The 21,160-nt window shown below is 29.6% G+C and overlaps 1 protein-coding gene across 1 annotated transcript; it reads left to right on the forward strand.

Annotated features, from left to right (window-relative positions):
- Positions 1-19,959: 19,959 nt before the first annotated feature.
- Positions 19,960-20,604, forward strand: LOC147812765 (52 kDa repressor of the inhibitor of the protein kinase-like). Its single transcript, XM_087158527.1, has one exon. The coding sequence runs from the start codon at positions 19,960-19,962 to the stop codon at positions 20,602-20,604; it is 645 nt and encodes a 214-aa protein (XP_087014653.1).
- Positions 20,605-21,160: the final 556 nt, after the last annotated feature.

Below are 21,160 nucleotides of genomic sequence, written 5' to 3' on the forward strand. Positions count from 1 at the left end.
ATCACACAATAGTGAAACATGAAAATGGCATTTAATGAAGATGTAGAAAGTGGGTGATTAAAGAAGTACGGCAGACAGGAAAAAAAAGCTAAGTTTCACTGAAGTCTTAATTTTAAATTTAGAAAAAAAAATTTTTAACTGATGGTAATTCTAGGAGAATATTTTTTTAACAAAAGTTTGCACATTGAGGATAACTAGGGTGTTTTTCATGATCTAATATTTAATTGCTTGCTTAGTTTTTTCCCCTAAAAAATTAGTATTTCCTTAAAATGTTAACTGAATTTTTATTAAATTCTATAAAACGAGCGCTTTCCTTCTATGCAGCATTCAAGATTTTTTTTTGCCCTTATTATAATTAAATTTCGAAGAGCATCCAGATATCGCAAAATTTGTGCTAGAGACGTGCCAGGTAAAGGTTTAATCGAAGTTCGGAATACACGGCCTAACAGCTAGTATGCTGATCTGAGATTTGTAAAAAACAACATGGTTCTAGTACTACCTATTTTGAGATACTGGCTCTCTCCGTATCTTAAAAAAACACTATAAAATTCGCTTCGAGAAAAAATTAAAAAAATTAAGAATAAAGTTTTGGTAAGAGTATCTTTATTTTTATAAAACATTTCACTTCAACTTTAAATTTTCATGGTAATGAAGAAAAATTCCATTTTTTATCGGCGATTTTCAATAGTCCCCTATTATTTTATTATTTTTTGCTAAGAAGTGATATCCTTAGTTTAAATATATTGTTATCTAAAAGAGATGCAAGATATCGCAAACTTTGTATTAGAGACGTGCCAGGTGAAGGTTTAATTGGATTTCGGGGTACACGGCCTAACAGCTAGTACTCTGATCTTTGATTTGAAAAAAACAACATGGTTCTAGTGCTGTTGGTTTTGGGATTCTTGCTATCTCGATACCTGAATAAATATAAAGATGATAGTTTCGAGAAAAGTTTTTGAAATTTACACTAAATTAAAATTTTAAGAATATATTAACATTTTTATTCTTTTTTTTTCTCCTTAAATCAGTTCAAAAAATGAATAATCTTTTTTAATCAATAGATTTCAACTAAAAAACTTAATACAATAAATTTTTTAATTTTTTCTGCTGCAGTAGAACCTTTAATCGAACACCTGGCTAATGAATTCCTGAAATCACACAATAGTGAAACTTGAAAATGGCATTTAATGAAGATGTAGAAAGTGGGTGATTAAAGAAGTATGGCAGACAGGAAAAAAAAGCTAAGTTTCACTGAATTCTTAATTTTAAATTAAAAAAAAATTTTTTTTAACTGATGGTAATTCTAGGAGAATATTTTTTTAACAAAAGTTTGCACATTGAGGATAACTAGGGTGTTTTTCATGATCTAATATTTAATTGCTTGCTTAGTTTTTTCCCCTAAAAAATTAGTATTTCCTTAAAATGTTAACAGAATTTTTATTAAATTCTATAAAACGAACGCTTTCCTTCTATGCAGCATTCAAGATTTTTTTTGTCTTAATTATATTTAAATTTCGAAGAGCATCCAGATATCGCAAAATTTGTGCTAGAGACGTGCCAGGTAAAGGTTTTGTGGGGAACAGTAGTTACAGACCATGTCAACCGTCATCTATGAAAAGGTACCCCGACATAGAGTCGAGTTAACATGTCTTATATACTAGTGAAATGCAGTTGTAATTTTGTAGTGGTAGATACGCTACAGTACTCCCCCACCAGAATTATATCTGTGATAGAATTCGATGAATGAATACCACTAGTTGAATCATTGCTGTTTTTGTGCGGTTGAGCCGGGAGAGCTGTATTAAGATCACCGTACTTTTTGAGTGCTGAATGTGAGAGGTGTATTAACTTCACGGTCGTAGTCACTCCTGTGTTGCCTTTAGCAGTCGAGTCTATGCAGGCCGACGTTGTGTGCTCGAGACTGAGTAGCAACAGTGCGAGGAGGTGAATAATGTTGCAGTCACAAGTAGTAAGTCAACTATTCAACGTGGTCCATCCAACGAAGTAGGTGTTACTGTCTAGGTAGGCGTGCTCATATCGAAGTGGGCGTTTTTGCCAAGGTAGGCGTGTTCACATCACGTCCGGGTCACCAATGTGGGGAACAGTAGTTACAGACCATGTCAACCGTCATCTATGAAAAGGTACCCCGACATAGAGTCGAGTTAACATGTCTTATATACTAGTGAAATGCAGTTGTAATTTTGTAGTGGTAGATACGCTACAGTTTAATCGAAGTTCGGAATACACGGCCTAACAGCTAGTATGCTGATCTGAGATTTGTAAAAAACAACATGGTTCTAGTACTACCTATTTTGGGATACTGGCTCTCTCCGTATCTTAAAAAAACACTATAAAATTCGCTTCGAGAAAAAATTAAAAAAATTAAGAATAACTTTTCTTAAGAGTATCTTTATTTTTATGAAACATTTCACTTCAACTTTAAATTTTCATAGTAATGAAGAAAAATTCCATTTTTTATCGGAGATTTTCAATAGTCCCCTATTATTTTATTATTTTTTGCTAAGAAGTGATATCCTTAGTTTAAATATATTGTTATCTAAAAGAGATGCAAGATATCGCAAACTTTGTATTAGAGACGTGCCAGGTGAAGGTTTAATTGGATTTCGGGGTACACGGCCTAACAGCTAGTACTCTGATCTTTGATTTGTAAAAAACAACATGGTTCTAGTGCTGTTGGTTTTGGGATTCTTTCTATCTCCATACCTGAATAAACATAAAGATGATAGTTTCGAGAAAAGTTTTTGAAATTTACACTAAATTAAAATTTAAAGAATATATTAACATTTTTATTCGTATTTTTTTTCTCCTTAAATCAGTTCAAAAAATGAATAATCTTTTTTAATCAGTAGATTTCAACAAAAAAATTAATACAATAAATTTTTTAATTTTTTCTGCTGCAGTAGAACCTTTAATCGAACACCTGGCTAATGAATTCCTGAAATCACACAATAGTGAAACTTGAAAATGGCATTTAATGAAGATGTAGAAAGTGGGTGATTAAAGAAGTATGGCAGACAGGACAAAAAAGCTAAGTTTCACTGAATTCTTAAATTTAAATTTAAAAATAAAAATTTTTTATCTGATGGTCATTCTAGGAGAATATTTTTTAAACAAAAGTTTGCACATTGAAGATAACTAGGGTGTTTTTCATGATCTAATATTTAATTGCTTGCTTAGTTTTTTCCCCTAAAAAATTAGTATTTCCTTTAAATGTTAACAGAATTTTTATTAAATTCTATAAAACGAACGCTTTCCTTCTATGCAGCATTCAAGATTTTTTTTGTCTTAATTATATTTAAATTTCGAAGAGCATCCAGATATCGCAAAATTTGTGCTAGAGACGTGCCAGGTAAAGGTTTAATCGAAGTTCGGAATACACGGCCCAACAGCTAGTATGCTGATCTGAGATTTGTAAAAAACAACATGGTTCTAGTACTACCTATTTTGGGATACTGGCTCTCTCCGTATCTTAAAAAAACACTATAAAATTCGCTTCGAGAAAAAATTAAAAAAATTAAGAATAACTTTTGGTAAGAGTATCTTTATTTTTATAAAACATTTCACTTCAACTTTAAATTTTCATAGTAATGAAGAAAAATTCCATTTTTGATCGGAGATTTTCAATAGTCCCCTTTTATTTTATTATTTTTTGCTAAGAAGTGATATCCTTAGTTTAAATATATTGTTATCGAAAAGAGATGCAAGATATCGCAAACTTTGTATTAGAGACGTGCCAGGTGAAGGTTTAATTGGATTTCGGGGTACACGGCCTAACAGCTAGTACTCTGATCTTTGATTTGTAAAAAACAACATGGTTCAAGTGCTGTTGGGTTTGGGATTCTTACTATCTCCATACCTGAATAAACATAAAGATGATAGTTTCGGGAAAAGTTTTTGAAATTTACACTAAATTAAAATTTAAAGAATATATTAACATTTTTATTCGTTTTTTTTTCTCCTTAAATCAGTTCAAAAAATGAATAATCTTTTTTAATCAGTGGATTTCAACTAAAAAACTTAATACGATAAATTTTTTAATTTTTTTTTGCTGCAGTAGAACCTTTAATCGAACACCTGGCTAATGAATTCCTGAAATCACACAATATAGAAACTTAAAAATGGCATTTAATCAAGATGTAGAAAGTGGGTGATTAAAGAAGTATGGCAGACAGGAAAAAAAAGCTAAGTTTCACTCAATTCTTAATTTTAAATTAAAAAAAAATTTTTTTTAACTGATGGTCATTCTAGGAGAATATTTTTTAAACAAAAGTTTGCACATTGAAGATAACTAGGGTGTTTTTCATGATCTAATATTTAATTGCTTGCTTAGTTTTTTCCCCTAAAAAATTAGTATTTCCTTTAAATGTTAACAGAATTTTTATTAAATTCTATAAAATGAACGCTTTCCTTCTATGCAGCATTCAAGATTTTTTTTGTCTTAATTATATTTAAATTTCGAAGAGCATCCAGATATCGCAAAATTTGTGCTAGAGACGTGCCAGGTAAAGGTTTAATCGAAGTTCGGAATACACGGCCTAACAGCTAGTATGCTGATCTGAGATTTGTAAAAAACAACATGGTTCTAGTACTACCTATTTTGGGATACTGGCTCTCTCCGTATCTTAAAAAAACACTATAAAATTCGCTTCGAGAAAAACCTAAAAAAATTAGGAATAACTTTTGGTAAGAGTATCTTTATTTTTATAAAACATTTCACTTCAACTTTAAATTTTCATAGTAATGAAGAAAAATTCCATTTTTGATCGGAGATTTTCAATAGTCCCCTTTTATTTTATTATTTTTTGCTAAGAAGTGATATCCTTAGTTTAAATATATTGTTATCTAAAAGAGATGCAAGATATCGCAAACTTTGTATTAGAGACGTGCCAGGTGAAGGTTTAATTGGATTTCGGGTTACACGGCCTAACAGCTAGTACTCTGATCTTTGATTTGTAAAAAACAACATGGTTCTAGTGCTGTTGGTTTTGGGATTCTTACTATCTCCATACCTGAATAAACATAAAGATGATAGTTTCGAGAAAAGTTTTGGAAATTTACACTAAATTAAAATTTAAGGAAAATATTAACATTTTTATTCGTATTTTTTTTCTCCTTAAATCAGTTCAAAAAATGAATAATCTTTTTTAATCAGTAGATTTCAACTAAAAAACTTAATACAATAAATTTTTTAATTTTTTCTGCTGCAGTTGAACCTTTAATCGAACACCTGGCTAATGAATTCCTGAAATCACACAATAGTGAAACTTGAAAATGGCATTTAATGAAGATGTAGAAAGTGGGTGATTAAAGAAGTATGGCAGACAGGAAAAAAAACTAAGTTTCACTCAATTCTTAATTTTAAATTTAAAAAAAAAATTTTTTAACTGATGGCCATTCTAGGAGAATATTTTTTAAACAAAAGTTTGCACATTGAAGATAACTAGGTTGTTTTTCATGATCTAATATTTAATTGCTTGCTTAGTTTTTTCCCCTTAAAAATTAGTATTTTCTTTAAATGTTAACTGAATTTTTATTAAATTCCATAAAACGAACGCTTTCCTTCTATGCAGCATTCAAGATTTTTTTGTCTTAATTATATTTCAATTTCGAAGAGCATCCAGATATCGCAAAATTTGTGCTAAAGACGTGCCAGGTAAAGGTTTAATCGAAGTTCGGAATACACGGCCTAACAGCTAGTATGCTGATCCGAGATTTGTAAAAAACAACATGGTTCTAGTACTACCTATTTTGGGATATTGGCTCTCTCCGTTTCTTAAAAAAAACTTTGTAAAATTCACTTCGAGAAAAAATTAAAAAAATTAAGAATAACTTTTGGTAAGAGTATCTTTATTTTTATAAAACATTTCACTTCAACTTTAAATTTTCATAGTAATGAAGAAAAATTCAATTTTTTACTTGAGATTTTCAATAGTCCCCTATTATTTTATTATTTTTCTCTAAGAAGTGATATCCTTAGTTTAAATATATTGTTATCTAAAAGAGATGCAAGATATCGCAAAATTTGTACTAGTGAATTCCTGAAATCACACAAAAGTAGTGAAAGTCGAAAATAGCATTCAAGAACGAAGATGTAGAAAGTGGATGTTTAAAGAAGTATAGGCTACCGAAAAAAAAGCTAAGTTTCAATTAATTCCTAATTTTAAATTTAAAAAATGATCATTCTTTTAACTGTTGATCAGTCTAAGAGAGTATTTTTTAAACAAAAGTTTGCACATTGAAGATAACTAGAGTGTTTTTCATGATCTAATATTTATTTGTTTGCTTAGTTTTTCCCCCTAAAAAATTAGTAATTGCTCTAAATGTAAACTGAGTTTTTATTAAATTATATTATATCACACATTCGTATATTTTAAATTTTTCTTAGCTATTATGAACTGTCTCTTTGGATGTTTTTCAACTATGAAAAAAAGAAGTTGAACCTCAATATTATTGCCTTAACGGCTTAATAGCGTCTTTTTTCTGGCAAATTGGGTAAAAAAATAAGCATATTTTTGAGAAGCAAATTTCTGTTAAAATAGATTATATAAACTCATACCAAGAGTCAAAACTATTACAATTATTGATTTTAGGAAATAATTTTAATTTTTATTTAGAGCAAAAAAGATTGTATTTCTACTTAAAGTTGGCTTTTCTACTAAGCTAGAGAAAACGAAATTCAGGCCTTTTCCCGGGCAAAAGAAAAGCGCCAATACCTTTTGCAATCATACCTCTACTGGATTTCCAGAGTCAACATTGTAAACTAAAGAAAGAAAAAATTTCGGGGAAATCATTGCAATAGAGTAAAAAAATCAGTCGCACGAGCGGCGCTCGGGCGAAACAGGGAAGGCCCCTTTTTAAGTTCCCAAACGGTGTTCGGTCAAAACTGGGAAGTGGTTAAACAAAACACAATACAATATATCTTTGAGAAAAAACTGACTGATTTTTAAAACTGAGAAATATTTTAACTATTAATATTTAAGTAAAAATCTTCTTTTCACTTATTGTTTAATAAAGATTAAGTTCAAATTTTAATTTATAAGTGAAAATCATTAAAGTAAAAAAATCACTAATTAAGTGAAAATCATTAAAAGTGAATAAAAAATATTTTCGTAGTTTTTATTATCAGGAAAACGTAGCCTAACAAACATTAATAGATGTTATAAAACTGCCAACTCTTGTTTATTACATTATCAGGAAAACATAGCTTAACAAACGTTAATAGTAGTTACAAACTGACTACTCTTATTTACTGCATTATCAGGAAAGCGTAGCCTAACAAACATTAATAGTTGTTACAAATTAACAATTCTTATTTACTAAAAAACTTTACTACATTTGACGAAAATTCTATTAAAGGATTTATATAAGTAAAATCTAAACGATGAAAAAAAGTCACAATTTTATTCGGACAAGAAACGAGTTGGTACATGAATTTATATGGTTTTATAAATAAATTGTATATATTGTACATATATGAATATAATTGTATATATGAATTTACGTAATTATTTTACGAGTCTCGAATTTAATCAACCTCATAAAACCTTTGTCCTAATTACAAATTAAAAAGACATTAGAAAAGTTATAACGTTAATTAAGAGAAATACTTTCTACCGAAAGTTAAATGAATAATGACGAGTCTCTTAACATTTGGGGATTTTTAATATCACGTGTAAGTCATTTCTGTTCTGAAATGACTTCTAAAATTAAAATTGTTCTTTTTAAATGCCTTGCAGAAAGCGATGTTAATTATAATCACTAATTTATTGCGAAAAAGATAACTTATATTAAGTTCTTTCTCAGAATCACGCAATTAGTTTACTTGGGAGATCAAGGAAATATAAATTATGCTAAATCAAATTTAATTGCGGACATTTGAAAGAGCAGATCTCAGTTTATGAGTAGGTACTTCATGAGTATTTCTATCTATCGAGGGGGAAAAGTATGTGAATAATATATTTTAATTATTTTTTCTTGAAAAACTTTAAATTGGATGAAGAGAATTTTTTTTAAAAATCTTTTTGGAATATTAAAACAACTTATGCAATGTAAAAAGATTTAGATTTATGGAGAAAGACCATTAGGCAGTGCCAAACTTCCTCGATCATAAGGTACCTCTAAATTGAATCAAGTTAACATGTCTTATGTACTAGTGAATTGATGTTTCATAAACGTAGTGGTAGTTACACCACAATACTCCCCCATCAAATAGAGGGATAGAATTCGATGAAAGGATTCCACTTGTCGAGTCATTGCTGTTTTGTGAGAAGCCGGGAGAGCTGCATTAATATCACCGCACTTTTGCTGATCGTGAGAGCTGTATTAAGTTCACGGCTGTGGTTGCTCCTGTGTTGCCATTAGCAGTCGAGTGTATGCAGGCCGACGTTGAGAGTGATCGAGACTGAGCAGCAACAGGCGAGGAGGGTTGATAATGTCGCAGTCACAAGTAGCAAGTCAACGGTTGAATGGAGAATCCATTGAAGTAGGCGTGTTCAAATAGAAGTGGGAGTTTCTGACAAGGTAGACGTGTTCACATCCTGTCCGAAGGTCACCAATGTGGGAGAAAGACACAATATCAACCTTCATCTATCAAAAGGTACCTCATGATTGAATCAAGTTAGCATGTCTTATATACTAGTGAATTGGAATTGTATTTTTGTAGTGGTAGATACACTACAGATACATTTGTGGAAACAAGTTCTGTTTCTTATTATCATACGGAATTTACTGTTTAAAAGGGGAAAATTTGACTATTAATGTTTCTCTTTATCTATTAACTATTTACTGAAAATTATTATTAATTTCCCTTCATTAACCTTCTCATAACCCAGTAAAGTTTAAAAGTACATTTCTTTTATTATAATTCATTAACGTAATTCAATTTAGATATATTAAACTTAATATGAGAAAATCTAGTATAAATTATTATTGCCAGTTTTATTGAACAGTGCGCAAAATTTTAAAAAAAAAACGTATCACCCAGAATAACTTTCGTTTAAATGATCCGATTTTCATGTACTTAATGTCCAACTTAACGGTTGAAAGGCAATATTTTTAAAATACAGATAGTTAAAGCACAGTGATGAATTTTTACAAATCCAGTATTCATTTTATATTGTAAAAACTGTTAATAAATTCCTTATTACAGTTTGAAGAGAGATTTTATCGACATTATTTATCCTTTCGCAAAATGTGTGGTCCCATATTTATATTTTTTCTAACCTTTTCCCTTAAATGTTTGCGGCAATTATTGACATTTATGCCAAAGGAACAAAAGTGGTGGCATCTTGAACAACAATATACCACATAGTTGTATATATACTACAGCAATATACCGTATAGTTATCTGTAGAGTTATCATAAAATTTAAGTGCTTACTCTTATCTTCAGAAGTTACTTTCGGGCCAGAAATTTCATTAATACAATTTTAAATTCTACTTCAAAAGTTTTGATTTCAACAAACTTGTTTTATTTTTATGAATTAAATATTTGAAAACAGCATATTTCATATTAAAACCAAGAACAAAGCTTCATAACTACAATTAAAATTACAAATTTCTTGCAAAATATAAAATAAAAAACATTGATCAGCATTAAGAAATATTGATAAAGTGAAATCTCAAAACATGTGGGGGGAAAAAACTTATTATAGATTCGATATTTGCCGTCTAACAAAAAGGTCGTTTAACTGCATGCATCCACGAACATAGTCATCGAAAAATCTTGGTATCTTATTTTTTTTTAGATTCTATATGTCTGTTATTCATACAGTTTGAATAAGTTTTTTAGCATCTATCATAAGTTCGAGAGTCCATTCATACATTTGATAGTTTTTTTTATGAGCATAATTCGTATATTTTCAAAAAGTATTTTTTTCATTATGTGTAATATCGTTAATTCATATAGTTTATACATATACGAACATAGAAACCGGAAAATCTTTTTATCTTTTTTTTTACTTTCTATAGGCCTGTCATTCATATAGTTGTCAAAAGTTTTTTAGTATCTATTATAAGTTCGAAAGTCCATTCACACATTTGATAGTTTTCTTTGATTATTAGCATAACTCGTATATTTTCAAAAAAACTTTTTCTTATTATGTGTAATATCGTTAATTCATATAGTTATACATATACGAACATTGTAACAGGAAAATCTTTTTGCCTTCTTTTTTTTTTTAGTTTCCATAGGTCTATCATTCATATAGTTTCCAAAAGTTTTTTAGTATCTGTTATAAGTTGGAGAGTCCATTCACACATTTTATAGCTTTTTTTTAAATTATTATTATGAGCATAATTCGTATATTTTTTCAAAAGGACTTTTTATTATTTGTTATATCGTTAATTCATAAAGTTTATACATTTTTCAAGAACAGGCAATATAAAAAAAAATTAAAGTCAGTTCCTACTTTATAAATAATTAAGAAAAATTTTACATATAAAGCAAAAATTATTTAAATTTAATTAATGAATTAATATTAGAAAAACTGTATTATCAAGTGTCATAAGTTTAAAAAATGTATTTGAAATTAAATAGATAAATGAAAAGTTCTTTTTTTAAATTTGAATATATAATATATAAATATATAGAGAGAGTGTGAACTAATTGTAGGAATTGGAAAAAAAGAAGCGTGATATCAGACAACTATAAAAGTATAAATTTGGTGACGTGAATCACACGTGCTACTACGTCATGGTCGTTATTGAATTTATCTGACACAGCGAATCTAAAATAACGTAATAAAAAAACATTTTGTTCAAATAGAGCTATAAGTTAGAAATTATCACTGATGTTATTTTGAAAATATGTGAAAAACTGAATCGCTTTTATAGTACAATTTAAGACAATGACTAACGCTCAACCCATTTCGTTTTTCGCTCATCCTTATGTAATTCATGAATTAATATTTAAAAAAAACTGTATTAACATCAAGTGCCATTCACTACAAAATTAAAAAAATGTATTTGAAGTTGAGTTGATGAATTAAAAGTATTTTATTAACGATTGAAAATTTGAGCAAGATATAGGGAGAGTGGGAACCAATAATAAGAATTTTAAAAAAAGAACGAAAATATCGTTTATTTGATGTTAATTTTTAATAGTTTCTGAAACAAAAACATATCAAACCTAGTAATTCATTTGTACTTGCCCCTTTTTTCTGTGATATAATAAAAATCAGATAAAAATAAAGGAATAGGCATTGCATTCTTTTTTCCCAAGTTGATGATGGATTACATCTAGACCTTCAATTTTTTTTTTGGAAATGTGATACACGTTATTTCTTTAGAAGTTTTATTGGTTGTCTAATTGAAATTCAAGAGTTGAATAAAATTTCCAGAATGAAAAAAAAAATCAAATCGGCTGAAAAAATTAGTATAGCAATAAATCATTCTTGAATGCAATGAATTCCTGAAATTATTTAGATTGAAGAAGAAAAAAAACGTTACTGATTTGCAAAGTTGCATGAATATATACATGAACATTACGTGAATATATAATCTTTGACGCCAAAGAGACACCAGATGCTTTTTTTCTATATCTTTTGATGCTCTATTTAAAAGCAAAAATATATTTTGGCATTTTTTAATTTTAAGAAACAATGTAAAAGTGCTAAAATATCTTTTATGTCGTTAGAATTAGGTTTGTACTGTAATAAGGAACCCTAAAAAAATAGTTAAAATTTTTCTTCATTTACGTTCAAAAATTTATCAATAATTTATTTTGTATGTTAACTGCTTCGATTAGATCTAAATAACTGCAAATTTGTAAAATTTGGAAGTGAGCCGTGCTACGAAGATTTTACCTTCTACGAAAAAAAGGACATCAGGGTTTCATGCTGTATCTCATATTCATAAATTATCAAAAAATAATAAAAGAACACGAGGAATATTTTTAATTAAAAGTAGGTTAAATTTTGATATAAAAAATTTCACTTATGGCTCAAAAAATATAATTATCTTCTGTATGTATGATAATAAACAAAAAACAGGTTGCTCAAAATTTCGCTGAAAACAAAAAGAATGAATACTATTAATAGCTGTGACTGCATGCACAGTGCGCAAAATGAAAAAAAAACGGACCACTCTGAATAACTTCCGATCTATTGATCAGATCTTCGCGTTCTACAACTCCTTAAGGGTTCATGGCAGATGACCTCTAATAATCTAATCAATCAGTGCAGATAATTAATAAATAAGTTAATTAATTACTTTATTTTAAATTATGAAATCAGACAAAAAAACGTACTTTTTAAGAATAAACATACCTTTTTTTTTGACGGATTCGGATTTCTAACCCCCGAAACATAAGGAAGTTCATTTTCTAAGTGCTTCATGTTAGTGCGCAATGTAGCTCTTCTAATGCCTTTTTGCACTCCATAGCGTATTCATACCATATAAGAAAATAGTACTCTTATAGGTTTTTTTATCTAAAGAAAATGAATCATGAAGCACTGAATCTCACTTCAGTACATATAGTTTACAAGAATAGCATTAATCACTTATAGATAATATTATTAATACTAATTATTGCAGAATTTGGTTACATATTATTAAATGCATAGAAGTGTTACTTGCACTGATTTATATCGAATTTAATTATAAGTAATTTCCATGATTTTCGCAATTAAAGAGGAGTTTGGTTTTTTTGTTCATTAACCCTTTCGCGCCGACTGTCACAAATACGTGACAGTATAAAATCGTATCAATCAGGGTAAAAATATAAAACTGGTAATCAAAGTATTTCTTTAGCAGTTTATTTGTGGGCTGAGTTATAATTCTTTGATTTATCTAATTCACCAATACTTTGTTCAAAATAAAACTATTTAGTTATACTTTGAATTAACATTGATTATACATATATTTAAACTAACAATAATTAAAGTAAAAGCAAAGTAAGTCTGTCAAATTAGCAACGATTGCATTTAAGTTACCGTTTTTTATTTAATTACAACTTGATTCTGATTTTGTACGAATGCTTTTCTGAATCACCCGTCCCCAAGGGGTTAATTACCTAAATGTTCATTAATTACATGAGATTTAAATTATTTATTTGCAATTAGCATAGTTTATGTATAAAATACAACAGCTACCTAGGTATAGTTAAACTGCGGACGTGTTTTTAGTAGAAATATATTTCTAGAATTTGTTCATTTATTTCGACTCAGGCATTCAAATAGATGTTCACCTCATATATCATTCAAAGCGATATGAAATAGAGGAAAGTGGAATCTGAATTCGGCTGACCCCCTAAATTACAGGATGTTCCAGAGACAAGGGAAATCAGTGTTCCACTTTCTAGGTTAAGTCATCTCTTTGAATGCATGTGAGCCGATGTTATGGAAGGCAAATTTAATTCTATGCATGACTGTTTTAACATGTACGGAAATGCAATTCAAGGGTTCAACTAACACCAACCTCACTTTGCTTTAAATAAACGCTGACGTTGCTAACGTATTCATATCACTCGCTTTCTTAATGGTTAAACCTAAATGTATTACTATAATGCACTACAAGGCGTTGTTAGATATTTAATATTGTTTACGTAAAAATTTTTGTTAGAAATTAGAAAGGATAAAATCTATTGGATTATATTTTAAATATGTGCTGCAAAAAAGATTTAGTAAAACTTATATTAATTTTAACAATAAAAAAACAAAATTTATTTATTAAATTTATCATGAACTGCAAGGCAGTGTTTGTATTTTTTTCAAAAATGTATTTTGAATATATTTTTTTTATTTTTGTAAATGTATTAATGTATTTTTTGTAAATAATAATAGACCTCTTAGAAAACTTACAGTTTTAGTAGTAAATTTAAACTTTACATTTTTGTCACTAAATATTTTTTGGGGATAATTTCAAAGAGTAATAAACGGGAATTAATCGCTCTAATATTGTACTTCATTTGCCTATTAGAAGAGTTACCAGGACCTATTTTATTCAATCATTTTTACTTTAAACTACATAAGATTCAGTAGTTTTTTTTTAAATGTTATAGTTCAAGCAATATTTTAGTACTACTTTAATGCATTTTTTTATAACCGTCGTTGAACAGCCGACCCAACTTTTGGGCTTACGACTGCTAATGTTCAACTTCGTAGCCATGTAATTTTGAACCCAACCCAGAAGATAAGGGAACTCCTGGCTCAAGTATTGGGATAAATTTGCCTTCGTGGAGGACTTTTTGATGGAATTAACCCGCATTTGCGTTACACGGAGAAAAAGACCACGAAAGAGGTCCATGATCCGTCTACAACTGAGGATATTTCACTTCAGCACTGTGGTCGGGGCAAGCCGGATGCGGAATTCGTTTCAATCAGCCGTCGCTGGTAGTCGAACGCGGTCATCGTGGTACGTTACGATGTATTTTTAATAAAAATTTAAGGCTAAACAGACATTGTGGTGGATAAAATTTTCACCCAACATAGCATGAGAGTTTCACTCCCTTTGCTAAAGGTTGGGTGTCTGCTCGCATTGCATATTTTATGGATAATCCGAATTGTATATTGTATGTATATATGATCTCAGATCATGCCTTACAAGGAAATGGCACTAAATGTAACACGAAATTTTGTAATGACAATATTTTTTTAATGCATTTTGAAGCACTGAACTCGAATTTGCAACTTATTTCCAAATCTATTTGAATAGTTCTAACCTTAGTTATAGTCAAAAAACAGTTCATGCTGCTTAAAAGGAAAAATATTGCAGTTATTGAAAAAAAGAAAACACTGTGAGATCGTGTTGGTCAGAATTTTATTTCCGCGCATCTACTTTGGAAACTGCAAACTCACAATAAGTTTTTTCCAATCCATCATTCGCAGTCAGTGATGGTTGACTTCTGTGTTCTACTGGGAACCGTGTCTTTACTATCAGTCTAACTGTGGGACCTTAACAGATCTAAAACTGCAAGCACCCACCATGGCATTTATTCCACGAGGTGCTGATAGGTAGTCTGAGGTATCTGGTACAAAGCGCTCACCAACTGGTCCTGCAATTCCCTCACATTGCGAGGGGATAGCGTGGCAGCACGAATTTGGTTTTCCAAGTAGGACCACAAATGCTCTATTGGATTAAGGTTAGGTGAATTTGGGGGTCAGGACATGACTTGAAAGTCACTGGAATGTGCCTCGAACCAATCCATGACGATTCGACCCTTATGACATAGTGCATTACAATTATTAATTATAAATTAGAATGTGAAAGTTGAATATTTCAAAAGAACAGAACAGAAAACTCAAACTAGACATTTCTAACATTTAATTATGTTTCAAATTTTTATCTTTCAAATATTCCCCTTTTATTAATTGGGTTGTGAGTTAGTGACAAAATCCTATTTTAAAATAATATAGAGACTAAATTTATGTGATGTAATATGTGTTCATAAACTCTTCATGATAACATCCAAAAGGTCAAAAATAAGCAGAATTAATATTCTTCAGCGTTTATTAGTTTCTGCAAAGATTGAACATGATGTTTCTTGAAAAGTGAAATTTGGAATAATGAAATTTGGTGAGCTAACAACCCATACTGAGCCTCTGTAATTACTTTCATCAAAATATTTCATAGTGTGATTTGTTTAATTAGTATAATTTCTTTATTTTAGAGAGGAAACTGAATTCTTAGCTAAAAATTGCTTTTGAATTTCTCGTTAAATTAGATTTTATATAATAAAAAAAATTACTTTTGAATTTCTTGTTAAGTTACATTTTATATAACAAAATAAATTGCTTTTTCAAATTTTATGGAATATAAAGGAATTTTATGGAAAAAAAGTTAAATTTATATTTTTTTTATCTAATTACTACACGCTTTTTTAGGTAGATTAGTTCGCTTTAATAAAGTATAATGTTGATAAATTAGTTAGCTTCAACAAGATATAATGTTGATAAGTTAGTTAACAACCTACTGTTACACATGCTAAAAAACATGAAAAAAATGTGGTATCAAGTAGTTTTTCAAATGTTTATTTAATGTTAAGAAACATATTTTTTATGCAATCGAATTAATAATTTTTATTTTATTTGCTAATATGTTAGTGATTAAAATCATAATTATTTGCATCTTTAACATGTTTTCTCTGATAATACAAGAGATAAAATATTTCAGTTCCTGAGCCAAAAAAATGAATATGGGAGAATTTTACAAGATTCAGATTTAAAAATAATATCTGCAATTCTTCTCTGAGATTTTTTGTCTTATTGAGATAAATAAAATCAAAGTAGGAATATTTTTAAATATAGATGCTTAGAATAGTGTTGTATTGTGTTTAAAACGAGTTTGAAAGATTTTATTGAGTTTTATATCAAATCTGAACAAAATTTTACTTCCCATCTACGCGTATACTGAATGAAATTCTGAAAATTCTGATAAGATTGATAATTTACAAGTACAATTAATGTAAATATAACGTATCTTTATAGTGTGTTTAAGATTTATATCTATGTTGGTTTTCATGTACAAAAAGTACCTTTCTACTCGTTCGATAATAATGATGGAAATATTGCTTTTCCCATGCAAATTTAAAGCAACAAACACAAGTCTATAGAACAAAAAAGTTGAAACTGTGGCAGCTTTATATATAAAAATTATAATTCTTGATTTAAATTTTCTGATCCATAAAACTTTTTTAATTTCGAAAGTATTAATTTTACAGAGTAAATTTAAGAGTTAATTTTACAGAGAAAGAATTTGTACATTTTATGAGCAAATCCCGTATCTCTTATTACTGCAAAACTATTAACGTAGTAAACAGTACCTGAATTTTTTAGACGAACACACTAGACAATATAAAACTAGTGTAAGACAAATAATTCACCAATTGTATTTTTATTGCTTATCTACGGACTTTAAATTAAAAGTCTTATTCAGCTTGAATTTGGTCTTATTTAATTCAGCATAAAAATTACATAGGGTAAAGTTTATTGTTTTAGGTTACGATATCAATCTAGTAAATAGGTATGTGTAAGAAAATGTGCAGATTTTACACAGAATCTAAGAATAACTGTTGTTGTTTTATGTCACTTGTCAATATTGCTAAGTCTAATTTAAGACAGATGGTTTGCTCTTCTCTTTTATCAATGGCGCCCTCTATGGTCAAAAACTTGACTTCTGCACATACGTCACAGCCCGTCAGTGGCGTAGTTTTGGGGGGGGTTTGGGGGACAAAACCCCCCCCGAAATTATTCGTAACTTGTTTAATCAAAATGGACAACTCTATAAAAATAAATACAATTTAATTTACAAGTGTTTTTTTTAAATAAAGAAATAAAAATTAATAATAAATATAAAAATAGTATCAATATTCTTCATCTATGCAAAAAACAATTGTTAGTTTCTTTTTCATTTTACACGTGACCACGCGAGTTATATTGCTGACGAGATCAATTTCAAGGCCGCTGTCTCAACCAATCTCCAGCGTTAGGGGGTAAAAATAAAAGAGATGGGAAAAAAGACTTTTAGTTTATGTTAGTGATTGATTCTTTCGATTATAATCATGGATCGTTGGCTAATTAAAAGGCCAAGAATTGAAACAAATAATGACAAAGATATTGACTCCGTTTCGATAAACGATTGTTTCACTAATATGGAATGTTGTTCGAGTTCAGGAAATAACTCAAAAACAGCAGGTAAGCAATATTTTTTTGTCAAATTTTATTATTCCAGTTTAACTTTCTTCTGAATTTTGCTAATAACGTATTTTCTTGAAAAGAGAATTTTCATTATTATAAATTTTAATTTCCTCAGCATAAAGAAAAGCAAAATAAAAATAATATTTTTTTTGTTGACTTTAAATTATTTTATTACACTTGATTCTGTTCTATTTGCTTGATTTAAAATTATTTCATATTGGACATGCCGAAAGATATAAAATAATTGAATAATCGTATATAATAAACATTTACATATTTGAAAGAATTATCTTTCAGAATATTTTTTTTTTACATTTCAATTATTCTTATAAATATGTATAGTTCTATTCTAGATTCCTTCAATTATACACTTAAATATCGAGTTGAAACAAAATTATAAACATTTTTTTTACCCATCAAATATTTTTTCCAAATTATAAGCGTTACAAATCGTTTTTTTTTTTTCAAACGTATACATAAATAGTGCTTCTTTTCTTCCGTTTCTAACAGCTTTGCCCATTTCGTTTTTGAGGTGATTATTTACTTTGTTAGCAATTTTAAATGCGAATCGTATGAACGGCTTTTCTTATTCAATACTGAAAGTTTTTTTTATATTTTCAAGTTTCAAATTTGCTTTAATTTTTAAAACTTTCCTTTGTTTCACATTTTCATTAAAAACATAATTTTCATTGCAGTTTTAAATGAATCAGTTATCGAAAGTGGAAGTGATCCGATGTTAAAAGATATTTCGCGTTTAGAGCATAGTAAAAAATACACTGATGAAGAAAAATGGGAAATTTTAAAAAATCGTTGTATGCCAAATGAATCATTTAAGTTTCCTACTAGTGGAAAAAGAAAATTAAAATTTCAAAGAAAATGGCTGTTAGAATTCCCTTGGTTGGAATATTCAGGAAATTTGGACGGTGCATTTTGTCGATATTGTTTTTTCTTCTGTAGTGAAGAAGTAGGTAAGGGGAGCCATACAGTGCCAAATTCTCTTGTGAAAAAGCCTTTTAATAAATGGAAAAACGCTAAAGAGAAGTTTAATTATCATCAAAATTTAGACTATCACAAAAATGCATGCGTGTCTGGGCAACATTTTATAAGCATTAATGAAAATAAAATTCCTAACGTACATCTTCAACTTGACACTGCGAAACAAGTCACAATTAAAGAAAATAGAAAAGTGTTAACATCAATCATCGAAACTATAATTTTAATAGGTAAACAAGAATTAGCTTGCCGTGGTCATTGTGACTCCGGACCGATAACGATGAAAGCTCCATGCCACAATGATGGAAATTTTAGATCTCTACTGCGCTTTCGAATGGCAGCGGGGGATGAAAGTCTAAGGCAGCATTTTGCTCGAAAGGAAGCCGCTTCTAAAAGCAGGTACGTAAGTCCTCAAATCCAAAATGAGCTCATTGAAATTTGTGGAAGGACTATTTTAAAAGAGCTTGTTGTTAAGATCAACAAGTCTGAATGCTTCAGCATATTAGCTGATGAAACTTCAGACGTTAGCGGGGTTGAACAATTATCACTGTGTGCCCGATATTTAGAAAAAACCGAGCGAGTTTTGAGAGAAGACTTTTTGACTTTTGTGCAAGTTGATGACGTCACTGGAAGAGGATTATCAAATAAATTAATCAATACTTGCAAAGAATTAAATTTAAATTTGAAGTTTTTAAAAGGTCAAGGATATGATGGCGCGTCTTCAATGAGCGGAAAGTTGCAAGGGTGTGCAGCTCGTATTAAGGAGATGTATCCACAAGCTTTATACGTTCATTGTGCAAGCCATTCTCTTAACTTAGCCTTAAGCGATACATGTGCTAATTCCTATTTGAGGAATGCCGTAGGCGTTATAAAAGAAGTGATTTACTTTTTCAGGCATTCATGCAAAAGGGAAGCCATTTTACGAAATGAAATTAATGAAATAAATAATGAGGTTAAAAAGCAACGTTTAACGAAATTGTGTGAGACGAGGTGGACAGAAAGACTTGATGCAGTTATTACGTTCAAAGAACTTTTTATTCCAATATTTTACTCTCTGGAAAAAATTCAGGAATCAGGAGACAACGAGTCTTCAAAGAAAGCGTACATTTTGTTACAGTCTTTAAAAGGTGGGAATTTTATTATTTCTTTGATAGTGATCCATGAGCTTTTTTCCTTTACTCACAGGCTATCAACATACTTACAAGGAGTAAAGGTTAATTTAGTATCCGCTGTAGATATGGCAGATGATTTAATAAACCTGTTTAAGAGTGCACGTGAAAACGCCGAATCAAAATTTAAATCTTTATTTGAAAATGCGACTGAATTTGCTGACGAAGTTGGAGAAGAGCTCAAAATTCCCCGCCTTTCAGCAAAACAGAGGAAATTATCCTGCATGTTCTCCCGAAGATTATTACAGGAAATTGATATTTATTCCTGCTTTAGACCACATTATTTGCCAATTAAATATAAGATTTGCTGCCCATCGAAAAGTACTCACAAGTATTCAAAACATTTTACCCGTTTCAGTAGTAAAATTGAGTGAAAAACAAATTGAAGGGTGTTTGGAAGAAATTTTAACGACATGGCCGGACATATCAGACGTTGCAGCTGCTAATATTATTGTTAAGGAAGTTTTACTGTGGAAGCAACGTTGTACTCAACCTTCAGACGCAGAAAGGCCCCATTCATTTATAGACGCAATAAACTTCTGTGATGAACTTTTATTTCCACACGTCTACAACATCTTAAAAATAGGAGCTACCTTACCTGTCACTGTTGCCAGTGTAGAACGCAGCTTTTCGACTTTGAAAAGAATTAAATCATATTTGAGAAACTCCACAAAAGAAACTCGTTTGAACGGACTGGCTCATTTAAGCATACATCGGGAAATTGAAGTAGATATAAATAATGTTATTAACATCTTTTCAGAATCTAAACATCGAAACATCTTTCTGTAACACCTATCAATTTATTTGCTAAAATATATGTACCATACACTAGTACTTGATAATATTTATATATTTTAATGATTTTGCTTTATATGCATCTTATAATTTATTGAAACGAGATATTGCCTGATAGGAAGATATATATATATATATATATATATATATATATATATATATATATATATATATATATATATATATATATATATATATATATATATATATATATATATATATATATATATATATATATATATATATATAATTTGTATGTGTGTGTCAAAAGTAGATAACCCCCCCCGAACATTCATCAAAACTACGCCACTGCAGCCCGTTTCAGTGGAAGGACACATTCACACACCATCCATCCGTCCGCAGTCTGTAATTTTGACCTGAACCAGAGCACGATCGATCTCTTATCCAATACTCCAAGAGATATTGATTTCTTGTGGGAATTTGAAGGACTTTGTGACCCCGTCAGATTTGGCATGTACCAGTCACCATTTTGTACATTGTCTTCAGATAGCGCTGATTGATCTCTTGGACATGGGCTTAATGCTCAACC

The sequence above is a fragment of the Parasteatoda tepidariorum genome, chromosome 3, assembly GCF_982258835.1.
Source record: "Parasteatoda tepidariorum strain Cologne lab strain chromosome 3, Ptep-v5.0, whole genome shotgun sequence".
NCBI classification, from domain to species: Eukaryota; Metazoa; Arthropoda; class Arachnida; order Araneae; family Theridiidae; genus Parasteatoda; species Parasteatoda tepidariorum.